This window comes from Cyanistes caeruleus, chromosome 3, assembly GCF_971803275.1.
Source record: "Cyanistes caeruleus chromosome 3, bCyaCae1.hap1.1, whole genome shotgun sequence".
In the NCBI taxonomy this organism is placed as follows: domain Eukaryota; kingdom Metazoa; phylum Chordata; class Aves; order Passeriformes; family Paridae; genus Cyanistes; species Cyanistes caeruleus.
The window spans coordinates 73,854,823-73,882,086 of NC_141703.1; the positions used below are offsets into that span (position 1 = coordinate 73,854,823).

At 36.7% G+C, this 27,264-nt stretch overlaps 2 protein-coding genes and 1 pseudogene across 12 annotated transcripts in view; 2 read left to right on the forward strand and 1 right to left on the reverse strand.

Moving 5' to 3' along the window:
* The window catches only part of AASDHPPT (aminoadipate-semialdehyde dehydrogenase-phosphopantetheinyl transferase), a 29,648-nt gene extending 17,850 nt beyond the window's left edge, over positions 1–11,798 (reverse strand). For 4 of the 6 annotated variants that reach the window (XM_086881976.1, XM_086881975.1, XM_086881978.1 and 1 more), the window contains exons 1-2: positions 11,606–11,789; positions 10,604–10,829 (exon numbers count right to left, since the gene is read on the reverse strand). In XM_086881976.1, coding sequence (XP_086738102.1) covers positions 10,604–10,829; positions 11,606–11,749 — 370 coding nt within the window. In that variant the 5' untranslated portion in view covers positions 11,750–11,789. Of the gene's footprint in view, positions 1–10,603; positions 10,830–11,605 lie in introns of all 6 variants that reach the window. The other 2 variants (XM_023920292.2, XM_086881977.1) reach the window with 2 other exon arrangements.
* A 9-nt stretch (positions 11,799–11,807) lies between these two features.
* LOC147654254 (uncharacterized) lies at positions 11,808–19,217 on the forward strand (annotated as a pseudogene). The gene is made up of 3 exons (XR_015285307.1): positions 11,808–11,828; positions 11,919–12,162; positions 18,924–19,217. The product of XR_015285307.1 is annotated as an uncharacterized LOC147654254 (transcript).
* On the forward strand, positions 17,347–27,241 carry KBTBD3 (kelch repeat and BTB domain containing 3). Of its 5 annotated transcripts, XR_015284790.1 has the most exons (4): positions 18,931–19,056; positions 20,349–20,590; positions 21,657–24,742; positions 26,998–27,241. XR_015284790.1 is itself a non-coding variant. In XM_023920351.2 (3 exons), exons 2-3 carry the CDS (start codon positions 20,367–20,369, stop codon positions 23,275–23,277), a joined length of 1,845 nt encoding a protein of 614 aa, XP_023776119.1. In that variant the 5' UTR covers positions 17,347–17,406; positions 20,349–20,366; the 3' UTR covers positions 23,278–27,241. The 5 variants fall into 5 exon arrangements, 4 of the variants coding, with proteins under 4 accessions (XP_023776119.1, XP_023776095.1, XP_023776104.1 ...); XM_023920351.2 differs by lacking the exon at positions 18,931–19,056 and adding an exon at positions 17,347–17,406 and having other exon boundaries at positions 21,657–27,241; XM_023920327.2 differs by having other exon boundaries at positions 21,657–27,241.
* Positions 27,242–27,264: the final 23 nt, after the last annotated feature.

The following is a 27,264-nucleotide window of genomic DNA, read 5'->3' on the forward strand; positions in this document are numbered from 1 at the left end:
CTATTCTCCACAGTTACTTGCAGTACCACAGCCTGCTTAATCCATTACCCCATATTTGCTTCAGTATCAGACACAGACAGATTCACAGAACCATGGAGAAAATGTAGGTTGAAAAGAACCTTTGGAGACCACCTGGTCAAACCTTCTGTTGAAAAACAGAGCCTTATGTTGGGTTACCCAGGGCCCTGTCAAGCAGAGTATTTCACCCTTTCTCTGGGGAACCTAGTCCAGTATCCTGCTGCTCTCATGGTAAAGACTTGTTCTATAGAGACAGAACTTCCCCTGAAGCAACCTGAGCCTCCTGCCCTTTGCCTTGCTCCTGTGCACACTCTTGAAGACAGCTATGTACATCTGCTCTGCAGCTACATTTCAGGGAGGCTGTGATTAGATTCTCCTCTTCAGAACTTTTAACTCTTCAGGTTCAACAAGCCCAGCTCCATCAGCATTTCTATGTAAGTCGAGTTCCCCGACCCTCTAATCATCTTGGTGGTCCTTTGCTAAACCCCCTCCAATTTTCCCATGTCTCTCATGACACAGGAGATATGAAGGAGACAAAACTAGAAGCAGCAGAAAGTTTCTGTTTAAATGCTATGTCTTTTGCTTTTAGTTTGATTTAAAAAAAAAAAAAAAGCCTCAAGTGTACTTGCCACAATTTATAAAAATACTTCCTTTGAAAGAATGGGAACAAGTCCATATAGCAATTAATTATTTGGTTTTAAATTTGTATTTCTAAGGTAGCTCCCCCTTGTCAACTTGTTTCAGAAATAAACTTACAAGTATTTCTTACTTGCCTATGCCAGGAGACAGAGATCTTCAAAATATCAAACTAACTCTTTTTAATGTTGACCATTAATTATAGTGCCCTCTCTGATTTTAAAATACATTTCCTGTTAATCAGCTTTTAAGTACATTAGCTCCTTAAGAATATGAACTGAGTAATCTTTCAAAAATTGCATTCTAGTAATTAAAAATAAAATCTAAACTTGAAGTTAAGTCTCTTCATTAAATTAAAAGCACACAACACCCTGGAAATTTCAGGAAAAGTTAGGAGAGGAAACAGCAAGTGATACTAGAAAAAAGACACCAATATTAAGCCTGGAAAGTAAACATGCCATATGCAGGTTAAGTGTGTGTGTTCACATGTGTGCATATGTGTCTGCATTTTGGATTTTTTGTACAAGCTATTTACGTTAATACATAATGCCATGTTTTCCATTGCAATGACAACTGGGTTTTTGTTACATTTTTTTAAAGACTAGGCAAAAAATTTGCTTTGCATTTTCCCTGTAGAACAGCAATGCCACAGACCAGATATAAAAAAGTGGCTTTAAGAAGAGGCAGGAATGAAGAATAAGAAAACAGACTATATTCTCTAGCCCTTTTTGCAAATGCACTATAGAAATAGTACAGAAATACAGCATAATTTTCCCCCATTTTTCTACCTGCTAAAGAATTCCAACAAGATGCATCAGTAGGAAGACAAAAGCAATCAGAATTAAGATCCATGTAAATTATGATGCTATTAATAATGAAAATTACTACCTATAAGGCTAATACAGAAATCTTCATACAATTTTTTACAAACACCAGGTTAATTGTAAGTCAGCTTTGGAAATACAAAAATGTGTACATTTCACAAAGGCAGGGTACAAACTTTTACCAAAAATTATTAAAACCATGGCATGCATTCTCAAAACAGTAAGAAGAGTAGATGACTGACCATCTTCACTTCTGGTTTTATGAATTTACAACTTCAACTTGGTTTGGTCAGATACAGTATATCTGTAGTATAGTACTAGTATATATAGTAGTAGCTATAAAGCTACTACTGCTAGCTCATTGATCAACTAATCTCCTGAAAAAACACAACAAACAAACAAAACCAAACCAAAACAAACACTCAAAAGTACAAAACAAACCCCAGAATGCAAAGAGCCTCTTCACCAACTTCAACTGCATAAAAGATACAGATCAGTGATCGAGAACTAATACTTAATCAATACAACCAGTTTACTTTCAGATGGAAAATGGGTAAAGTGGCATTGTGATGTCATACATAGCAAAATGAACAACTGAAGCATGAACAGCTCAATCTACCTAATAATGTGAAACACAAGACAGCTATGAAGCTTACAAACTAACCAACTGTATTGGATGAATGTTTCAAGTCTTGGGCCAACCATCCTTTTGGTGTATTTGATCACATTTTACTGTCTCTAAAGGAAACCAAAGTAGCCTGATACAGAGAAAACATTTCTCTGCAACAGATGCCCAAGCCCTAATTGTTTATTAATACCAACTAACCCTTGAACAGATGTTTAGAAACAACACAAGACAAATAATTACAGAGATAAATGACTAACTTACAAGAGCCAGATAGAACATTAATAATGCATGTTTTTTTCAGTCTACTACTTCACACAGCTTTAGTGTGAATTGGAAATTGGATTTAGATTCTCTGACCTCCACACTTCCTGTCAGTATCCTGCAATTCTGCCAATTATATGTATGTTAAACATCCATTCTCATCATGTTAACATTGATGTCTTTTATCTTGGCACACTTCAGAGAAGCACCAACTCTAAAATTCCTGAAAATCTGATATTGCCTCCTGTGAATAACTCAGCATTTTCCAGATTTTAAAAATGGAAAAGTCATAAAGAGACTGAAATAATTTGATCATGTTTGATATTTTTTCTGTAGATGGCATCATTAAGACTGCTATATTAGAGAAACTGCTAATGTTTCAATTGCATTAGTGTGGTTGGGCCTAACAGCAGTGATTAACATTTAAGCAAGCTGCCTTGATAGTCAATGTAAAATAAAAGGAAGTAAAGAATCATAATGGCTTAGACAGCTCTACCACTAAAACTTGACTGGAAAAACAACAGCCTTGACACATCTATGACTTGGTAAAAAAAAAACTGAAATAAAATTAAAAGCTGTTAACAGGATACCTCATATAGGATCAATTTAAAGACAAGTAGCACACTGTCTGTAACAGATTTATGCTTTTTGTCATTTATTCTGAAATTTTAAAAAGAATTCCACATCCTCTCAAATTTTGTTCAGACTCCAGAATATTTTTACATGTTCTTTCCATGTCAAACATTCAGCTGGAACATATACTTGCTATTGAAGAGCTTGCAGTCAAACAGATCTGGGTACAAGCTCATAATTTTAGTTTGCTTCTAAGTGGAGAAAAAAGCATTTAAAATACAAAGGGTGTTAATCACTAAGATGGCTCAGAGACCTCAAATTCTTTGAGAAAAATATACTTGCAACTAAACAGTGATAGCAAATAAGAAAACAAGCAATAATAAAATAAGAAGTTTCTTAACTTCTGTGCATCAACTCATACCTTTTACTTGCTGAAGATCTTTCCAAGAAGTTGTATGACCACAGCTAGCAGAGCTCTAGGCAGCCATAATATTTCAGCAAAAACAAAAATTTCCCCACAAAAAATGTGAGTTTAATCAGGTTGTCATTATAAAACATATATCAAATAGTTAAAGCAATCATTGCATTGCCAGAACAGGGAACTCTACCTCCTTTCAACACTTACGAAGTTATGCTGCATCACACTAAAACACAACCCCCAAAATCTAAATAAACATCAAAATACACTTTCCTTTATAAAGCAAGTCATGAGGATACAAATACAGAGGTAAAAAAAAAGCCCAGATGGTGTCTGACCATCTATAGCCTTACACTACATAGTACTACTAAGCCATCACATTTCTGAAAAGTTTTACTACATTTTATGAAGTAATATACTAGAAGGCCTTTCTACACATTCAGAGATATTGACTGAAATCTTTGGCAATTAATCCTTTGCTTTTAAATTAAAATTTTAAAGAAAACCTATCACTTAACACCATTTACTAGTCCAAGAAAACAAACTAGCAAAACCCCACACTTACTAGTCCAAGAAAACGGACAAGCAAAAAAGAAAAGGAGATTTAAACACAATAGCAGATCTCCCTTTCACAGTTTATCAGGCAGGAAAAGTTAGCTTTAGTGACAGTGTAATTATAGGGAATGTAAGCCCATCTTTAAGAAGCTAACACCACTGCAGAACCTGGGGTTGCATTGGAGTCCAGTTGGTATGGATTACTCGGTATGTAAAATGCTATATTGCGGTGGTAGCCAGTTCTCAGCACCTAAGTCATCCTCATTTTCCACATGAATTTCACTACACGATTCACACTTTCTAACATCTCCTTGATCTGACTAATGCAATTTTTTCCTGGGAAGCTCTGCGACCTTAGAAAGCACAAGCTGATTCAAACTGAGCTGGTTTCTCTGAAAGGTTTTAATGAAAGACGTCTCCTCAAAACATCATGTGGAAATAGTCTTCAATATTGGCACATGCTCTGGAACTATGTCCTTCAACCTTACAATATCCTATGTAGTAATGAACCCAGAAAAGAACAAGAGTTGCCTTTTAATGGCAGAAGTTGGAACACTGCACAGAAGCCTTTCCCAGAACATGAATTTCACAGCCGAATGCAATAAAAATGTCCCTTATTTTCACACTTAAAACTTTCCCACCTCTGTCTGTACACCATCCCTCCCTCTTTTCCCCCTTCATAATGAAGTCAAAAAAACCTCACATGATGATGGAAGTAGTATTAGTGTTTTAAATCTGGGAATCAATCACTCCTACATAAAGACATTCTTTAAACACAAATGAACAAAAATAAAAAAAATCCCCAAAACCTTATAAAGCCATTTGTTTGGCTTGCCAGCAGCTGAAAGACTGTTTGTCCCACTTGACAGCTAAAATCCAGCATGTTTTGCTTTGTTGGGCCTTCCCACAGAGAAGAGAGAGCAGTCAGCTAGTCATTGGCGTGTTGTCCTCTCATATCCTTCGCCTTAACATCACACAAATCAAATTCTGCCACTGCAGGAGCTGTCTTTTATCCAGCCAAAATATACAAGGAAAGATGCAAGTGGAAGATAAATGTGCTGCAATATGGCAAAAGCAGATGAAAAAGGAGAGGTCCATAGATGAAAAACTGATGAACTTCAATGGTCTATTCACCTGTATCAGTTGTATCTACTCTTGTAGATATCATCTCCAAGTGTTTGCTTTGCTTTTATTAAATCTGTTTTTACTTAGGAAAGAAAAAAGGAAGATATACAGGCTTAATACAGAATCCAACAAATCTGGTAAACAAACAGGAAAACTATGCAGGGCAAGTAATAATTTTTTAATATATTATAAAATTGGATTTTCCATTAAAATACAACACAGCACATAATAGCTATGAATGCTTAGAATTTTCAGAACCCAATAAATGGCAAGAAAACAGCTACCTATGGAAGTAGCAAATGTCTCCTGACCCTACTTTCCTGAAAACCTGACATAAGAAACATGTCATGTTTATTGAAGAAATATAAAAATATTTTCTTTGTTGAAAATCAGAATTTCTCTTAGAAAGGAAATACATCAGCAAAATGCATCTGAGGTTATTTTTTTTTTTTACATTTACTGAGGAGAGATGTGAAATATTTAAGATAAAATTCTACCATTTCATAAGTCAGTCTAAAAAAATCTGCACGTCTGTCTCTAAAAGACTGTCTCACAACCTTTAAACCAGTAAGGGCTCTAAACTGTAATACCTGCACAGTCAATATCCAAATAAGCTTCTGACAATGCAAAATAAAGTCAGCTTCTGTATTCCAGCTTATGCAACAAATATCTGTATCTGTAAAGCTGAAGTGACTGGAAATGGGCAGCGTTAGCAAGAAACTTCTCAAAGGCAATTTTTTTTAATATCTGCATGGTAATTACTTAACCTTAGTCCTTGGATTAGATTTTTCTGCTACCTTTTCTTATTTTGGAAAGCCAAAATTAACTGTCATTAGTGGAGGCTGAGAAGCACTTTTAGTTTTGTTAAAGAAAAAAAAAATCAGTTGTATTTAGCTGTTCACTGTGACTGTATAACTTAATTTCCCAAAACACATGTAATAAATTGTGATTATTGTAAATTCAGCGTGCAGAATGGAAAAAACCCCAAACAACACAACACCAAGACAATCTGACAAGCATTCTTATAGTTACTCTTTGTTCCAATGCTTATTTTTAATAAAAGCTTCTAGGTTAGGATTTTTCTTTACTTTATTGCTAGTTTATCCCTCATTTTAAACATATATTCTCCATATCCGAATCTTATAGTTCTGCATTTTGCTATCAGTTTATATGTTAATAAAAATTGTTTTACTTTGTTTAATTGTTTTCTATTAAAGTATTAAGGATTTCATAAAGGATTAAGAGTGTTTCTTTGGAAAATAAAGAATTTTTCCTTTAAAGAGGATTTTTAATCACAATATCAACTTTCTTTCACAATTTACCAAGCATTGGTACTTTATCAATTACATAATTGTGTAATTCCAGGTTAAAACTGTGTTAGAAACATGAATAAAGCACAGCAATGAAATTGCTATATACTACATATTTGTAAAGTGTATGTTTAAGATGGCTGTTTCTTCCCAGTTACAAATAGAAGAACAAAGAAATGCCTCCCTGTTTACTCAGTGTAAATGCATAGCATCACTGTGATTCTTTAGTTCAACAAGCATATCAGCTGTTTTAATATCTTTCACATCTAAAAATTATGTGCTTGCCTAAGTATTTATAAATTATGACTTCTTTAATCTGTAAGAAGTAACATTTAAATCAAACTCCTGGTTAATTTCTTCATTCCAAGCAGTGCATCTGCACACCTAAAGCTGTAACATTAGCTAATGATTTGCAGATTATCTCTAGCAGTAAAAGATTAGATGCTGATTGCTGCTATGAGATTTACAGAAATATAACAATAAAACCAGAAACAGTTAAAACTTTGTTAAAGGTAAGGGTAAAACACCTTAAGGACAAAAGCACCCTAAAAACAATCTGACTTGGAATTTGTTTCTAATCAGGAAATTCTTATTGAAAAGCTGAAATGCAGCAATTAAATAAGCATTGCAAGTTCAAAAATTTGAACGTGGCTGCTAGCTAAAAAACATGCCAAACATCTTAACTATGATGTACATGTGCCTAACTCAATTAGGCTATGAATACACCAAAATTAACAGCACAAAGTTTAAAACTGTCTGGAGACAGAGATTTCCTCCACTAGCTAGACTGAAGTATGGTATTTAGTTTCTTCATGTGGGACTTATATACACATGCGACCTGTCTCTGATTTGAACAGCTCTATCACCTCTTCCATTACCTCACCGCAATAACGTAGTAACGAGAATAAAGAGATAAAAATAAGTGAAGTTCTTTTTATATTTCTTTGTCTCAGAGAAAACCAGTTTCAAATAATTAGATGTTTGCACATAATAGCCTACTTTCTTAAAAAAGCATTTATTGGAGTATTTTTAGATCAAAATAATTTTTCTGTGAAATTCACATGCAGAAAATACACCCTTTTGTGTCTTTTAACAGGCAAACCTAGTATAAAACCAAAATATTAATGAGAAAATCTAATTCTACTGCATGTCAAATATTTAATTCTGGAATAAAATTAAGATTGAAGACGTCTGGATCAAAGTAAATATAGTGGGATAGGTAAGAAAGATTGCGGGCTGATTTTTGAAGATATGGATATGGAACGAACTGTTAAATTATTTAACCTTGCAAATCCATCTAAGCTAAAAAATTGCATTAGTAAAAAGAAATTCACATGCATAGCAGGAAAGCCCTTGAGCCCAAGATCTAAATTTTTTCAAATGCTCAAGGCAATCTTTATTAAGCTATAATTATTTCCTAAGTCTCCAAAAACGTTATACTTTACAGTTTAAGTGACTGGTCAATCAACATCCCACACACCACTCAAACCAAGTAGAGACTTGTTGCAGAGTTTCTTTTTCATAAGTTAAAAAATCAAACAAAAGTTCAGTTTTTTCCACAGGTGTTAATGGTACTGTGAGAATCCTTCTCACTTCTTTTTTGAAAGGCTTAAAATAAATTCATATGCATTACCTGTCTGGCCAAATAATGTCCACAGACACTTCTACTAACAAATTTACAGGACAGTGTGCATTTTTCCAAATGACTCAAGAGTGCATCTTAAACTGATCTAAAGAGAAGAAAAATAATCATTGATCTCAGTAATTCTACAAAAACAATTAAACTGAAAGACTGATTTAAATCTACAATAACCTGCCAGATAACCAAAAGGCAGCAACACACAATACCAAAAGAGGATATTTTCCTTTTCGACCATCACTGCAGTATTTACTTCAATATCTGAATAGAGGAAAAAAGATGATAAACTGTTGCACACCTGTGGAACTTTTGTAGAACTGCTGCTGTTTGCAGTGGCAAGAATAGCTTCTAGTGTGGTTTGCTTTCACCTTTGAATAAGGCTATGTCTTGTAGTAGTTTAATTTCTCAGATTTTAATAATGAAGCACAAGTTACATGGAAAGAGGCAGCTTCTTACAAACAGTAAGTAAAACAAAAATACATGGTATAGATTAGGAATTGACATAAAATGTTTCTGTGCACCACGACTCCTTGTTACAAAGTAGCACACAAACAGCCGAATTCTCAAAACTTTCAGCTGCATGATAGTCCTGTACATCTGCACTGCAGATTTTGCTTGCTGACTGGCTGAGCAGTAAAGGAATATAACAGCTACAGTCCTAGAGACCTCAATCAAGATGCTGTTGGGTAACATCACAAGATAAAGTACTTTTTATTTAAACAAGTGTTTGAGGAATACAAACAAACCTACTGAAATGTACTTTGTTCATAGGGAACTCTTTGTCCTTGTAGGTGTTCCAAGGAAAGAGATTTATAGTGGATCCACCTTCAGAAATATAATGCACTTCACAAGTGCAGAACAAGAGCACCACTCAGTGGAACTATCAGAGAAAACAATACTGGTAAAGTCAGTGTTATCTATTCATAGCCCAGCAACAACAAAAAAAAAAAGTTGCAGGTGATTCTACTACAACAAAAATCTTCCTCTGAAAAATTTTAAGTGAAAAGATCATCAGCTTTAAATTATACTCTCTGTAATATGAAGTTCTAGCCTTAACATTATTTACTGGCTCTCTTTCCCACATACAATTATTACATTTCCATTGTTATCTTATTTCTTTTTCAAAAATACAAATGATAATTACAAAAAGGAAGACATGAGTCATCTTTCAGTTCCTCGAATCAACAGCATCTCCAAAATAACCACCATTTTTCTCTCTCTGGGTAAAAGCACTGAAGCCTGTCTATATCAGATCTCCAAGTATCCCTTAGTCTTTAGACTTCAGAAATAGTGTATAACATGCATCATAAAACTTGTCAGCTTGACATTGACAACATGCCTTTAAAATGCCAGCTACATTTACAGCTGCAGGAAATACCAGCAGAGGATGTAAGATATCCCCACTTCTACATACATTTTTTTCTATTTTTCTGGTTATTTGGGCCCTGTGTTACTGCAGTCCTGTCAGGTGTGTGCCTGTACCAGAGCAGCCTTACCCACTGAACACAATTCCTGTCATGAAAGACACAACAGCTCAGGTGGAGGATTCTCCAAAGGTCTGTGTGTGGGGGGGTAACCTGTGGCCTCACACGCTGACCACCGTGTTCAGAGTGAGGATCTACAGCAGGTGGGAGTCACAGGAAGGAGTTCAGACGGCAGCAAAGTTTCTGTGCACCCTAACTAAACGTGACAATCCAAAACGGTACACTTGTAATTATCATTAAAAAAGTGTAAAGTGATCAGACAGAAAGTTGTCCAGTCAGGGTTTATCTGCATCTCTACCTTCCCACACAACGTGTTTTGCAGCATAAAATTCACAGTAAAAAACTGTGAAAGAAGATTCTCTAAGAACAGATACTGTCATATCTGGTTAAACATTATAAGAAGATTCTAAAAAACCAGAGTTCCAGTGAATCATAAATTCCCAGTATGTTTCTCCTTTAACCCAGTCATGCACCAATGAACATTTGCAAACTAAATGATCTCAATAAAACTGCATTTTAAAATACACTTTGCTACAATCCTATTTTGATCCTGAAGTTCACTAATCTACACAGTCATTTCATGCAAATAAGTAGGCCAATAACTACATTTTGCAAATTTTAAGTCTTTTCCAAGACTCATGTCCCTCCTCATGATCCCCTCTCACTGAGGATTACTGCACGTTCACAGAGGATTCGCGCTGCCACTTGGCTGACACGTGAAATGTTCATACTTATGGGACAACTGAGTAACACAGTCTATGAAGTTTGCATGGGGATGGATCCCATTGTCCCAGTTTGGAAAGATATCCCTGTTTCTGCCTCACAGACAGCAAATCCATAATTAAAGTATCTGCAGATGCTGGTATTGCCCATATGATAGAAGGTTTCATGATGATATCTTCCTAGGGTTCTGCTTCTCTAAATGAAAAATATATCTGTACCTGCCCTACAATGCACCCCAAAATAAACGAGGAGTGGATTGAACAGCTAGAAATCCCAAACACAAAATACATTCATACACTCTCTTCTAATTACATTGAAATTCTAAGACATAGATTGATTCTTTGGGAAATGTGAAAATGTTCAGCACTCAAACACTGCAGGATCTGCTTTAGTGACCATAATGCATTACCTGGTAAATCGGTCTTCATAATATCAATGCCAACTTGAAGCTCAGGCTCAGCTGCAAGGACTGCATAATCTCCTTGATGAGAAACATTGAAGTTGTAATTTGAATTGATACCGAGTAAGTTATTGGCCAGGAAAGGTTTTCCTTTTGATGTCCTTTGTAAGTGTACTTCATTCCAAGGTATGCACAGCTCTTCTGAAATTAATTTTCGCATTAGCAGGCGACCAGCCTATGAAATAAAACGGAAGTATTCATACAGAACTATTGTGCTATGTGGTTGCTAGAAAACCACCTGCCTAAAAAATGTTGGTTTATTATCAAGTTGTGTATTTCAGCCAAATAATTTAAATCTCTCCCTTTTATAAAAGCTGTGTCGAGTAAGTTTAAACAAGAGTTCATCAAACACATTGTCACTATTAGTATTAACACGAGACAAAAAGCAGTCCCAGCCTAGACAAATCACAGTAGTTCCTTTCTCTACCTTATTTACAATACTTTATGGCATAAAGGTTTTTCTACACCACCCTGAACAGTAAAATTATCTCAACAGCCTTCCTTTCAGTAGATACATTCACTACTTAGGTGCTAGATGAAATACTCAACAGCTAAAAGTGATGAGTAACTCCTTCCAGACTAATTAGCAGGTGGGTATTACTATGTTATTAGGCGAGATTTAAAACCTGAATCATGTAAAACAGCTTTATTTTCCTACTCGTTACCCTGATGGTCTTATGTACACTCTCTCAGGGTACGCTGATCTCGTCTCCTGACTTGGTATCACGATTTGGAAACTGCCAAGTCTTTCAGAGTAACTACTGACAGCAGCCTGCCATCCCTCTTTGCTCCTCAGTGAAGCAGAGCTCCATACGTCTATACGGGCTTTATCTTTTAGCTCTACCTCCCTGAAATGCCCTTGCACGGCATGTTTTCCTACGACAAATCAGGAATTTGGGCAATGCTGGCTCACTGTGCAGAGAGACAACCGCGTCCCCGCTCCCCATGTACCAAGGCGGCTTTGGCATCGCGGGCAAAGACAAACTGGCCGATGCGCTCCTTCTCCTCGGGCTGCACCAGCCTCGCGGCCAGCAGCCACTCGCGGCGGCGGGGCCGCCAGGAGCCGCAGGGAAAGGCCCAGCGCACGCTGCCCATGGCCCGGCCCGGCCCGGCCGCGCTCCCCGCACCCTCCCGCCGCCTCGCCCCGCCCGCCATGCCCCGCCCCCCGGGCCTGGCGGGAGCCTATCGGCGCTCGGGAAACACGTAGGGCCCCGCCCCCGAGGGCAATGACCAATCCGATGTCAGAGATCCCAGTGAGTGACAGTGGAATGCGCCAGGTAGCGACCTATCAGGGGAAAGGTGGTGCCTGCGGCGGAGCTGCACCCGCGATGACGTCAGAGAGGAACCCTCTCAAGGGAGATGGGCGGGCTCTCACCTGGAGCGGCGGCCGGCAGAGCCATTCCGAGTGCAGGGAGCAGGAGAATGACGCCGGAAGGAGCCAATCTGTTGGCGTGGCTGCTGCGGAGGGTGGGCCAGACCGGTCGGTGAGCTGCGGGTGTTGGCTGCAGGTGGGTGCGCGCTGCTCGGAGGGAGCGCTCAGGGGGGACTGGCGCTTCGCCGCCTGCGGAGAGGCGGCAGCGGCGGAGAGCACCGCATGGCGCGGCTGGGTCGCGCTGTGAGAGAAGGGGATCCCTTTGCCCCATCCCGCCCGTCCTGTCAGAATTAGTCCTCCCTTAGAATGAACGGAGCCGCCGCGGGGCGCAGGCGCGGGCGGCCTGAGCATGCGCAGTAGGGGCGCGGACGCCGCTGCCCTCCCCCCGGCGGGCGGGGCGGGGGCGATGGCGGCCGCTGTTGTGAGGCCGGGGGCGGCCGATAACCCTGTCCATGGCACAGGGAACGTAGTTGCCTGCTAAATTCTGCCTCCCTCGGCCCTGTGCGGCACAGGGAGGTGGTTATGCCCTCGGAGGGGGGGAAGGTGGTTCTTTGTGGCAGCGCGCCCCGTTGAGGACAGGTGATGCGCAGCCCATCTCTGCCACAGCAGATGTGCTGCTGAGGTGTTGCCGTCAGCGCATCCATCCTGCTGGAGAGCCGTCCAGGCCCCTGGCAGAGCTGTCGCAGCGGGCTGGGCTCTGTTTGCCTTTTTTTGACTGTAAAGAGGAGCTGATTGTCCCAAGAACAGATGCAGCGCTCTGCATCACCCTAGCAGGGTTCTGGCTACTAAGGATCTGTCCGAACAAAAGCCTCTTGTATCCCGTGCTCATTGTTCCGCTAAGAATTCCAATAGTTGTCAGAACTGGATTCCCATGTTCCCTCAAGTATAGGTTATCTCTAAATGCTCAAAAGGTAATAAATTTGCTTGCCCTTTGGTTTTGGAGTTGATCCGTAGCTAAAAAATTAGAGCCTGTTTGAAAATTTACAACTCGTCTTTCTGTTGCTTGCCTTTAGAAATTCTTACACTTCATCCATCCTGTACTGCCCATGTACAAATGATGCAAAGATGCTGAAAACTGCATTATTGCAGGTGTTTGTTAAAATCCTCCTTTTTTTCTTCTTGTTGTTTACCATTACCAGCTCACTGTTAACATAGAAAACTGCTGTTCCTACCCAGGCCAGGCCTTTCTGTCTAGAATAAGTCTCAGTTACAGCTGAGTATAGATTGGTCTTTGCAAAAGATTTTAAACTCAGAAGTAACGTTGCATAAAAAAAATGCTTAAACAATGAATCAGTTGGATATTTGACTTTTTTCAACATATTATTCCTATTCTTCTTCATGATTTAGTGAAGAAAGGTATGGCATAATTTTATTATGCATTATCCAAACCCATAGACAAAGTTAACTGACTGCAGAGGAGGATTTAACATAGTCAAGGAAAACAATCTCAGGAAAATGCTCTTCACCAGTATCAAGCTGTAGCTGTGGCTTGCATTTCAAACTTTGTATCCTGCGCACTTTGAAGAGGAAATTGTGGTCTTTGTATATTTAGTTACTGATAGATAATAATACTAATGGATTGTGGATCTTACCTAGTTCCAAAAAAAAACGTGGTTTGATTAACAGGTTTGGCTTGTCCATGCTCTCTACTTAAGAGATTTAAACATGTAGCAATTTTTTCACTGGTGGATTAATTTTTATTTTTTTTTAAATTAGCTTCATGTGTAAATGCAAACTGAAGCTCAAGATGCACTGTATAATGCATAATACAATTATGAATGTATTCAATATAAACCCACATCTTTATTTTAATTAAAACATGCTATTATAATAAGGTATGCTAAAATATTCTCTAAAAATGCTCAATATTGTATGCATGTTTTGAAAAAAACCCACATTTTAATCACATGCAAAAGTGACAGACTACAGATACCATTAAAAGCTGTCATTTTCTTTTATAGAATTTGCAGTTATTTTTACCAGAATTAGAAATACAGTATGTCATTTTAATTCAATTTTTTTTCTAAAAATTAAAATTACTGTTCTTGAACTTTTTTTTTTTTTTTTTGGCTAAGAAAATAATTTGCAAAGTAACGATGAATTGGAGTAATTTAATTTTAGGATAAAATCCAGCCAGTTTTACTTCTTTGAAGTGATTACTGCTTTATCTTAATGGATTCATGTATTTGTCAGGGAACATGCATTTAATGATCACTGCTTGCAGAGTGGGACTATTCTACTTTTGGAATGCTTCCAGGAATTAGTGCAATTTCCTTACTTCCTATGGGTACCATGCTGGGTTTTTTCCCATGTTGATTTTTTTTTTACCACTTCTAAAGAACACAAAGCTTTAAAGTTTCTGTGTCACCTTTCAATCTGAGAATACTGTCTCAACATTTATTATTGATAAATGTCATTTTTGTGGATTAAATGTCTCAAAGCATCCTGTGCATTTTTTTGCTTGTCCTAAAATGATTGACTGAATATTATTTTTCTTTGAAGTTCAGTTATTTATGAAAAACCTCTGAGACTCAGTTGCATTGAAATTTCCAGGCAGGAACTTGGAATTCTCATAGTGTTTTCAATCTTAGGTAATCAGTGACAATCAACACATTAATGGAATATAGAAGCACAGAACTTGTACTCGGTATTTGTAGTTTAATCACATTTTCAACCACTCTTGTCTTTTTAGTCAGCAATTAGAAGTGTTGCCAAATCCTACAGATACCTGTTCCACTCATACTTGTCTTAGTGAATGTTAAATTGCATGCATAGTATAGAGTGGTGTCTTTAAAACTCATTAACAAGTCATTAATTTCTCTCCTTTTGAATGCACAAGGAATGAAAATATCAAATCATCTTGATGGATATACAGTAAACTCGGCAATATAATACTTTAATATTAGATCTTAGAATGCTGATTTTGACCTTTTCAAAACTTATATTAATGCATAGTTAAATTTTGTATGAAAAAAACCCCTGAAAGTTCTCAAGAGAAATCTGTACAATTTCTTCATCTTCACTATGCTTAGTTCTTTCATCCTAGGTACATTAAGTGTTCTGTAAAATACCAGCTCTTAGATTTCCCTTTTTTAAAATCCTGCTCCCTAGTAAGGCATACTATCCAAGCTGGAAGAAGGGCACATAATAAACATAATGTTCCATTGAAGAGCAATTTATTTCTCATATGATACCTGCTATGAAGTACAAAGATTTAAATTTTTTTTAATTGGTGAGTGCTGTAGCACAGCTGTATTGTGCTTTCAGATAAAAGCAGATAGATTGTTTTACAATTGTTTGTAAATAATAAAGTACCAAATCAGGATTGAGTTTAGACTGGTTTTGCCTGCTGTCTTTGGAAGAGGAGAGAATGTCTACCTGCACAGTATTATTTGTAATTTCTGAATGGCCATTCTTGTGCTGGGAACAGTCTTGAGCCTCAGTCCTGTTCCAAGGGCTTGGTCCTGTTTATTGTCAGGCAGGCACAGCCCTAAGGGGCTTTGCTTGGCAAAGTACGAGCTGAGTTACGTGTGATACTTACGTGTGCTCAGTACTTCCACGAAACAGAATTCCTTAGCTATTTCAAAGTCACACATATTTGTATGTATATTTTTATCTCACTTTTATAAAGCGATCAAACAGTTTGGTGTCTTTGCCACTCTCTTTTTGGACCCTCATCTGGGTGTTCATATTTCACTGTTATTACAAATCCTCTCCCTAGTTTCATATCTTTTCCTTGGTTATTCACTAAGAACTAATTGCACATCTTCCACCAATCTCAGCTTCATTAGGATATTTAAACTTCTGTAACCATATTATTTATCAGTTGTAGCAGCTATTTGGACTGTTGCTTTAGCAAAATGTTTTCAGCAAAAGTGTTTATTAGTATACATATATTATGTGAGTATGTTCTGATCAGCGCTTTGGTGGGAACTACAACAGATTTCTGCACAAACAAAAGTTCATCTCTGCTCAAAGGTCACTTCACAGTTCTGTTTGCTTTGATCTTTCAGATGGATGTGAAAATCATTTCTAGCAGATGTATTGCAGTGGTTATGATTTTAGTGTGCCTGTATTTTCTGAAAATGTCTGTCCTGGATGTTTTTGGTCTCCTTTAGTTTTTACAGATTTTAACAGTATGCTGTGTTTATAGTCTCCTAGTGTAATATCTAGATTCCACATATATCCAGGTTATTAAATTCATAGTCTTAAGGTCATTTGGACTTTACAAAGGAAAAGTACAAGAAAATAAATTACACATTTCAGTATCTTCTAGATACATAATTATAAGAACATTTAAGAAGGATTGGTGGTGCTAACTAAAAGACAATCATAAATATGTTACGTCCTCCATATGTCTTTGAAAGAGAGCATAAAGTTCCACAATAAATTCAGTGAGGTTTTGGCAGCTGTTTGCATGGAATTTAGGTCAGTTAAACACTTTCTTATGGCTTTTTACGAATGTTTAGTTACTAAGAGGAACGTGTATCTCATATTTTGACTGTGATCTTATCAGAGTTCTCAGTGTGGTTCCCTGGCATCTGTGTCAATGAACTCATTATGTTCTAGACTGCTCCGTCCTGTAGTATCTTGGGAAAAGGGCATTGTTAAAACTGGCAAAGGGTTCTAACAAGGTGATTCCTTATGGCCCTTCCAGCCCAAACCACTCTATGCTCCTATGGCAGAGAGGTCCTTTAAACAGCCCAGCTAAGGAGGCCTGGGCCCTTATTACTGGATTTTGTGACAGATGATAAGAATGCTCTTACCCTCAGAGCTCCCAGGTGCTCCCTTATTTCAGCCACCGTAATGACCAAAAGTAGCTTACTGTCTCTAGCGCTCTGTTCAGCTGCTGGCTTCTCTGTGGCCCTACACAGACTGGCCATTGCTTGCCACTTGACTGTTAGGCATGCAGAATGCCTGGCCCTTCAACTGGAGACCTGTACAGATAGTTTTGAGAGGTACTTATATGTCCCCCATACATGTGTTATATGGGGTAGACCTTAATAACTGTGAAGTTTGTATCAGTTTTTTCTGTAGCAGTCAACTGGCCTTGTGTTTGAGGTGGCTTACAAGAAAAATAAGCCAGAGCAAATGTTTAACTTTTAACTTTAGGGGAGTTTAGTTTTGGAATATTTTTCAGTTGTCTTTGTCAACCAGTTGTTGGTTTGTTGTTTTTTGGTTTGTTTTTTTTTCAGAAAAGCAGGCTAACAGCTAAGGGGGCATTTGTCAGTGTAAGACTGTAAAGGTCCAGTACTCCAGCAGGAAGGTTTTGTCAAGTGGTGAGAGATTGGATCATGTTCAGCAGTACTTGTGTCATGTTCCAGGAGAGGCTGCAAGGCTGATTGCCGAATACCACACAGATGTGACTCAAAAAGCAAAAGTAAGAGATCCCAACCTCTAATGAACCATTTACTGGAGCTTGGTTGTTGGTAATCCACGTGAAGACAGGCTTTGTAATTGGAATCCTGCGGGAGTTTATGAAGCAAATAAAAGAGGGATGTTCCCCAGCGCTCCTGAACTGCAGTCCTCTTCAACATAAATCTGCACCCCCTATGTTTCTTACCCTTTTGTAAGAGTTCATAAAATATTTATTAAAAACCCTCTTGATTAATTCATATGGCATTGTATAAGAATGCGTAAAATAATTATAAATGCCTTGTTTAACATACCAAGTTTTAGCTGAATTGTTAAGAGAGTTTGGAGGGCTCTAAAATAATCAACAGATTCAGTGAAGTGGTACATTAATACCAAAATTATAAGTCAGGAATTGGCTACAAGACAGATGGAAATGGAATTTTTTAATTTTTTTTTTTTTTTTTTAATGGAGTGAAGTGTGAATCAGGCTAAGTCATTCCACCGTATTTATTACTACATTCCTTAATCATGGACAAATACATTAAAGATACACTGTTGAATTTTGCTTTTAAGAAAATAATGAGATACTGCTATTAGAGACTAGGATTAGGATGCATTAGATGACTTGCAAATTGGACTAGTGAGACAGTGATCAGATCTGAACCATAATGTTGTACAACAAATCTTGTATCAGTGAAAGAAATTTGGGATCAAATTGGATGAAAGAGAAAACTGCAAGAAATAATAAGGAAAACCAAAGATTCAGCCTTATAAGTGGACCTTGGAAAGTTGGACAACTATTCATTCTAATGAAAGTTGAGAGAGGATATCAACACTTCATAATTGTAAGAGTGAATAAAAATACAAAGGAAAATTAGGTGAAATAACAATTTGAACAGAAGAAAAAATATATGTAAGCATTAATAAATTTATTGTGTAATTAAGAGGTTTACAGTCTCTGCACCAATGTACTGGAATTGAGTTTTTGCAGTAATAGTGTGGTAAAAGAAAACTTTGTGAAACATCAATTGCTTGTATGAAAGTGATCATATGATGTCTTGCCTAAAATAGCATAGTTGGACTTGATTACAGTAGATGTTTCCATGTTCATTATACAAATACAAGTATTACTGAAACTGGTAATTTTATCTACAGAAAGCACATTGTAGGTTGGAGCTTGCTATAGAAATTACATATGTAAGTGTAGAAAAATGTCTAGCATCTATTGTCAGTTCCAGAATTTTGCACAAATGTTTACATTTCTTTTAGATGAAGTATTATTTTATATGATGCCAAATAAACTTTGAAATTCACTTATTTTTTAAAAAAAAGTTTCATTCAAATGTGAGAAACTAATGTTATTGAAGCAACTCTGCTTTTGAAGATTCAGCCTTTTGAGGAGCAGGCTTTTAAATTTGTAAGAAAATGGTATTCTAGAGAATTCTGACATACAAAAAAGTTTTATGATTTATGGAAGTTGGGGTTTATGAGGCCATACATTATCAGAATAAATGGTGGTCTTGTTCTTCTGTATTTTCCTAGTTCCTCAGGCTTAGAATGGAAAGAGTGAATACGTTGAGATTGTCTGGCCATGGGAAGGAGAAGATGCCTGCTCCAAGGGTGCCAGTGCTGGCAGCAAGATCACTGGATCTCTTCTCTTCCAGGAGACATGGAGGTCTATTTGTGGTTGGAGCTACCTGACTAGATAAAGTATAGATCAGTCTGCTGTGAAAGTATCTCACATGAAGAAGACTGCCTGATGGTTTAGTTTGCTTTGAATGTATTGTGTCATCAGATGAGCCTTTTCACAAAATTCAGAACCAATATTTTCTTGTTTCTGGGTTTTGTTTGGAATTTTTTGTCCCCTGTCAATTCAGGTGGGCCATTGTTGCTGATTTTAATTGGAATTGTGGAAGCAAAATCCTGGAATAATAAAAAAAAAAAAAATTGGAATGTTTCTTTAAGCTTTAAAATAGGCAGTCTTGACTCGGATTTGCAGTAAGGGCAGTTTATGTATCTGCAATATAAAAACAGCTCTTTAAATAGGTGTAAATAAAATACACTCATGTTTAAAGTTTCTTTATGTTGACAAAGTGGAATAAAATATTTTCATTGTAATAAAACAGTTAAAACTGATTTACCATAGAAGAAACCACGCTTCAGTGAAGGAATTTTCACCAGAAAGAAAAAAAAAAAGTTTGGCTGCTGAAAGGGTCTTAAATTTAAGTGTGTTCTAAAGCCAGTTAATTTACACCACCATAAGTGAAACTCAGAGTGGGCAAACATAAAGCTTCCTAACAAGACTAGAACTACATGACAAAATGTGTTTCAATTGACTAAACACTCAAAGGTGTACTGTCACCAAACTGTCGCTTAATGACCCTCTTCGGTAAGCCCCAGCAGCCCTGTTATTCAGCCAGGCTGTTGGTGTTGCCTGTATTCCATTATTGCAGTCCAGAGTGCCTCATGAGAATTGACTTAGGATTCAGTCTTATAGCCTGTGACTCCCTTCCAATACAAGATGTAGAGTGATCAGCCTTTTGGAATGTAAAATAGGTAACAAAGTTTTCTTTTTCCATCTTCATTTTACATAAAATTGTAAGAATTTGGGGTTTTTTAAGGGTAAGCCTAGGACTAGTCTTCCTCTTAAATGACAATTAAACACACTCCTTGGTGTGCTTCCTGTGGACTTTACTGAAAAAACTCCTACAGGTGGGTATTAGCTGTAGAATTGCTGATGTATGGCAGATAATTTACTTTTCAAAATTTGCCACGTGAATATATTTTACAAAGTAGTAGTGTTGTCAAATTCAGTGTATTGAATTTGTAACACAAATTTTTAACTGTGCATATGATTTACAAACTAAATTCAATGCTGGGAACTTCTTTGTTTCAATGTGTATTGATTTTGTTTGGGCTGTTTTAGTAATAAGACTGTAGAATCAATTATTTATTTTTCCATTTCAGGAATAGATTGAAGAAAACATGGCCAATCAACGGGATTACATTAGCAGACCTATTTGCAATGGAATTTCTGTTTCTGAAAATAAAATCAATTCCTTAGTGGCTGAAGGTCATGGACAACAAATTCTAAAAGTACTACAAAAGTTCAGAGAACAAAATATATTTTTTGATTTTAAAATTCTTGTGAAAGATGAAATAATTCCCTGTCATCGTTGTGTACTGGCGGCATGCAGTGATTTTTTCAGGTAAATCTAATTTTGGCATGAGTTTGCAGGAAACAGATTCTAAGTTCTCTGTGAGGGAGGGAAGGAATAGAATTTAAAAAAAAAAAAAAGTTAAAAAAATTATCAAAATTTACACACATTTGCAGAGTTTAGAGCAAAGCACTCAAACATTGTTTTAAGGGTATGACAAATATGGCTGTTTCTATTTTCAAAAAGGCATGAGGACTCTAGCTTGAGGCTTAGGCTCTGAGAGGGTTGGGCAAGGGATATTGCAGCACTGTCCTGTTGCCAGCACTTACCTTCTTGTTAAACTTCAATATTTTATCTTGCCATGTTAGATTGTATGAAAGAGTTAAATGTTATTGCATACTTAGAATAAAGCAGTTAAAGTAATAAAATTTCTACAAATCTCCTGATCAATAGTTCATTCCACAATTTCAGCTATCATCTTTGTATTCAGTCACAATCTACTTTCTGCACAGTTTCATTGTGTCATGCAATCATATGTCAAAACCTCATTTTTTCTTCGACATTGGCCTCTCTGTCAGCTCTAAAGCAAGAATTAAGTTACCTTGTGTTTTTCTCCTCATTTACCCCCCACCTATTTTTATTTTCGAGGACTACACCCTTTATCTGTCCGGCCATTTGCTCAGCCTGTAATCTGGAAGGCTTTTTTTTTCCCCATAATTTTATGTACTCATCCACATTGCATGACCTAACTCATGGTACTTTTATACTATATTTTTTTTAAATCAGCCTTTCTTTCCCAAAGTTGAAATTGATGCTGTCCAGAACAATTTCACATTTTCTCTCACACTGAGAGCAGCATACTTCATCACTGTGAAAATCCATACAAAAACACAGGTGCTGCTATGATTTTGTTAAGCCATCACTTTGAATATGTTCTTATCACCAATCATTTTTTTCTTCAAACACACCAAGTAAATTCATTGTTCATATAAGAATTTCCATATTTTAGACCAGCCAATATTATTACATCCACCTGATGGTCTCCTCCAACATCAGTGTTCTTCTCTGTTTGCTAAGTCTTTAATTTGTGTGTATATCTTCTGTATTCTATTCACAGAGCCATGTTTGAAGTTAATATGAAAGAACGGGATGATGGCAATGTTACTATTAGTAACCTATCGCCCAAGGCAGTGAAAGCTTTTCTTGATTATGCTTACACAGGAAAAACAGAGATAACCAATGATAATGTGGAAATGCTCTTCCAACTGTCATCATTTCTTCAAGTTTCACTCCTTTCCAAAGCTTGCAGTGACTTCCTAATAAAAAGTATTGATCTTGTGAATTGCTTACAGTTGCTCTCTCTATCAGAAAGTTATGGGTCTGTCCGCTTGTTTGATCATGCACTAGATTTTGTACAACACCACTTTTCATTGCTGCTCAGATCGAGTGATTTCTTGGAGATGAATTTTGAGATACTACAAAAATGTCTCGAGGCTGATGAATTAAATGTCCCTGAGGAAGAATCAGTGTTGAAAGCTGTCCTCCAATGGACCAAACACAACTTAGAAACTCGGCAGAAATACCTGCCCAATTTAATTAAAAAAGTGAGATTACACCAGTTACCTGAAAAGACTTTGCAGGACTTTCTGCATTCTGAAGAACATTTACTTAAGAGTGCTAATTGCTCAGTAATAATCAATGATGCAGTTAAAAGTGTGCAGAACTTCAGTGGATTGTTTCCAGATGCACGTCCTTCAACAACAGAAAAATACATATTTGTTCATAAAACTGATGAAGATGGAGAAAACAGACATACATTCTGCTACAACATCAAAACAGATAAATGGAGGGAACTACCACATACGCACATGATTGATCTGCCAGGGTCAAGTTTGTCTAGCTATGGAGAAAAAATATTTATAACCGGAGGATGCAAGGGGAATTGTTATAGGACTGTCAGGCTTCATATTGCTGAACCGTTTCATGATGCCACTGACCAAACCTGGTGCTACTGTCCAGTCAACAATGAATTCTCCATAGTGTCAGCTATGAAAAAACCGAGGACAATGCACACGTCTGTTGTAACCTTAAATCAGCTCTTTGTAATAGGTGGAAAGACCAGAGGAGCTCAAGAAACTCGGAGTCTTTTGGATGTAGAATCCTACAATCCTCTTTCCAAAGACTGGAAATCTGTAAGCCAGTTACCAAGAGGTATTTACTATCCAGAAGCAAGTGCATGCCAGAATATAATTTATGTCCTTGGCTCAGAAGTAGAGATTACTGATGCCTTTAATCCATCTCTTGACTGTTTCTTTAAGTATAATGCTATGACTGATCAGTGGTCTGAGCTTGTAGCAGAATTTGGGCAGTTTTTCCATGCAACTCTAATCAAAGCTGTTCCAGTGAACTGCACATTGTACATATGTGATCTCTCCACCTACAAGGTCTACAGTTTTTGCCCAGAAACCTGTGTTTGGAAAGGAGAAGGATCTTTTGAATGCGCTGGCTTTAATGCAGGGGCAGTTGGGACAGAAGACAAAATTTATATACTAGGTGGTGATTATGCTCCAGAAGAAATCACAGATGAAGTTCAAGTCTACCACAGCAGTAGGTCTGAGTGGGAAGAAGTTTCACCAATGCCAAGAGCCTTAACCGAGTTTTACTGTCAGGTCATTCAGTTTAATAAATACAGGGACCCCTGGTCACCCGTACTGACAATTTGCTCTGGAGAATTTTGAAACTCCCAAGTCAAAAGAGTCTATTTAAATGCACAAGTTGTAGAACAGTTTTTTAGTATTAGTTTACAGATGGAGAAATATGTACATGTTTGCTTAAATTTTCAGTTTAAATTAAATGCTGTAGGATTGCTTTTGGAAGAGTCCATTAAAATGTCATTCATGCTAGTTGTTATACAGACAGTATTACTTAATTTTATATACAACTCTTCTCTGTAACTATCAGATTAATTTTCAAAATTATATTAATTTTCCAAAAGGAATATTCATGAGGAATTAGTTGTGTAATATGTGCCATTATTTCTGTAATATTCACAGTTGTCCCAATAGACAAATTGCTAAATGAGAAAACTGACTGTGATATTATTTTCCCCATGTAACTGAAGTTTGAAAGACATTTTCATTAGCATTATTTAGATTTTCTATGTTCATAAACCTGTAAGAGGAATGAATTGTCAGCTTTATCTTATCACAATGACCTTAGCAAGGACAATAGCCAAAGTGGCCTTCACAGTACTAAAACCAGGTATTTAACTTGAAGAGACTGATAATTCCTGTCATCTTACTTCAGCTCTTCAGTTTTACCAGTTTTTCTCCATCCCTGTGCCTTAGAAGTAGCTTTATTTTCTGTTTCCATCCCATTAACCTGTGGCAAAGTAAACTTTGACAACATAGTGCAGGGTAGGTAAGATTTCTACAGGATGGATTCATGTGATACCTTTGCTTTAGTCATATTGCTAACTAAAGAAAAAAACACTTCAGGATGTTTTCTAACAGAAATCTTCCATCTCTGAAGTCTCCTGTGCTGCCTACTAAGCAGTCACTTGCTTATAGCAGCAAGCTGTAAAAGGAATGGTAGCTGTTGCTTAACTATGGGAGAAGTTTGTATCTTGTCATACATCAAATACAAAGTTACAAAACTGCACCCCCATATTAGAGGTTGAATAGTAAGTAGTATTTCTGAGGTGAGAAATCATCTCTTGTGGTTTAAATTAACTAAAACACTTTATCTTGAGCTTCATGGTAATTTCAGATGTTAAAATATTACACAGTAAACACTACACAATATATTGCTTGATAAACTTTAAATAGTCAGCTATTATAATGTTGAAGTTGTAATGGACTTTTAGTGCTAATATTAGTCTAGTCATACGTTGTGAAGTAAATTTGATCTCATGCTTACAAAGTCAGTCCTCCTTCTGACAGGAGGACACTGAAATTAGCTAGGTTTCATACATAAATCTGTAATCTTTCACAGCATGAGAATTTTTTTTTCTTACTGGGCATCCAGATAAGACACTGAGAGCTCTTACGTACCATATAAGTATTGTGAAAGCAGTGAGTTTGTCTTCTGCCAGACAGAGCAATGGTTTTAAGCACTTAATCACATCTTTTCAAGCAGTTAAAAACATGAATAAAATTTAGTGAAGCATCAGAGCCATCTTTCCTACGTCTTGAGACAACTGTGGTAAGTCCATTATCACATCACTACTGCATGTACTTTTTGCAAAACCCAAGCTGAATATTAATGCTTAAAGCTTAATATTGCCTAGAACATGCTTCTGTTTAAAACATTAACAATGGAAGCTTCTGATTCCGTGACTGACTCTGTAATTTATCAGATACCTTTACAAATTTATATAACATTCTACATAACAATTTTCATAAGTATGTAAAATAGCATCATGTACATTTGGAGAACATGTTAATAGAGCAGGACCCTCCCACTCAGTCATTTCTGTATATCAAAATGTATGTCAGTTCTGTAGAAGTAAGTAGCTTGCTACAGTATTTCAGGCAACTTCCACATTTATTTTGTTGTTTTTTTTTTTCATAGTAAGTCTCCATACTTTAACTAAATGTAACTAGGTAACCTTTACAATCACCTTACAGAAATGCAAGTATTTTTATATTGGGACACAACTACTTTTTGCTAGTGCAAAGTAAATGTATTGAGTAGAGAGAGGAAGAATACTATTCCTACTTACTGAAACAATAGGAAAAAACCAAACACATAGGAAAATGGTAGTTTTCATTTCAGTGAAGCTACTCAGGGCAGCATAGATTTCATTAACCATTAATTATTGCCACTTGTCACATCATTGGAATACAAGGCCAAATTCACCTTTGCTTCTGTATTTGTTTTGTGTTTATAGCTGAATAATATGAATATGCAATTTATGCATTGATAAAAGTAACATATTATGCCCGTAGTACATGGGTATAAATAGCTATGCAAATTGGAAGAGACTAGAGAATTGCAAGGGTTTTTTGAATTGCCAGTGTCATGACCAAATTGCTAGACCACATAAACAGCAAACGAGTGAATCATTCAGGTGATGCGCCTTCCCCTAAGTTTTTCCCTACAGCAGATCTTTTTGGCAGTCTTCCACCCAGCTACTTGCTATAAGACTCTGACATCTGACATCAGACAGAGCAATGACGCATGTGAGAAATTCCTCAGTATAGACAGTGAAAACTGACTGAAGCTAAACTGGGAAAATAGACACGCTTCTTTAATACTCTACACTTGTGCAGGAACTAATGTCAGTCCCCAGTTTGACAAATCATTCATGGATTTCACAGGGAGTTCAGCTCTTACTCAGTGATCAGGAAATACTGTAGTAATGTCAGTTACTTTCTGGCGTTGCTTACAGAAAAGTTACTGTGAAATGGTACTGATTTTCTGCAGTTAGGCAGGTAAACCTGTACTACAGCTCTCACAGAAGGAAAAAAGATCGTTTGCCACATTTCCATATGCAAAGTATTAAATCTGGTAGCAGAATTGAATGCAGAAGCAGAAGTGTTAGAAAGTCATGGTTAAAAACAAGGCTTTATGATAGAAGGACCTATGTTCCAAACCCTGTGATTAATTGCTACAGATGTAAGAAATCTCAGTGAACTACACAAAAGAATATTAATTACTTGCATGAATAACTGTTGTAGTCTGGATCAAACAGATTTTTCAGTCTACGCAGCATTTATGCAATTAAAAACAAAAGTCACAAAATTAATACAAAGTGAGTTTTTAAATATCTTTTATGACTTTTCAAAGCTCTTTGAATCAAAGCTTTATGAAAAAGTACCTTCCTCAAAAAATAGTCAGTAACTAGATTAATGATTACGTATGTTCTCACTGAAATAGAATGATGTTTAAACATACAAAATGCATGTAAAATTATAATCTATTTGCACTTAAATGATGTAACCAAAACATTTCTAATAGTATTCTATTTTATGTCACAGAACACATTGTAAGCATGACCAGTATAATATACACGAAGATAATATATATTGTATGTGGGATTTTAATATCCAGTGATGATTATATTGGATCATCTTAATTTTTAAAGAATGCTATCAAAACATTATGGCACTTTGGTAATGTTATCATACTGGTTTAGTTATTATCATAAATATCAATTATTCAGGTGTTTTTATTGATTATGTTTGCACAGACCTGAAGATTATTATTTAAGGACTAATTAATTTATTTTCTATATTCTAAATACATTTGTAGTAAGTCAGTTTACTGCTGTTAAAAATTCGTTATATTCACAAAATGGAGTAGATTTTCTGGGTCACATTTATTTTTGGAATTACTCTGAAGAAAACTGTTTTCCTCCTCTGGTTAGTAGAGGGTAGTAGGCAAGGTATAGGCTATAGAATGTGCTGACTGCAGTTCCTAATGTGGAGATTAATTTCAGATGTTTCTGTTTGTAGGTGACCAACAGGAGGCAGCATAAGATTTATTTTAATTAAAACAGACTGAAAACAGGGATGAATTTGACAGTATGTATAGTTGAACATTATGCTCAATTTACTTTTTTCCTTCTAACACCCAATAAAGCATAGAGAACAGTAACATTTTGCTGCTGCCTGGGCTCTGCTGGTATGTGGAAAGTACAATACTACACGTTTGCTGAGATGTTCTTTCTTTTGTGAAATAAAGCACTGAGCAACTGAATCCTTCTTGCATCTTTTTTTTTT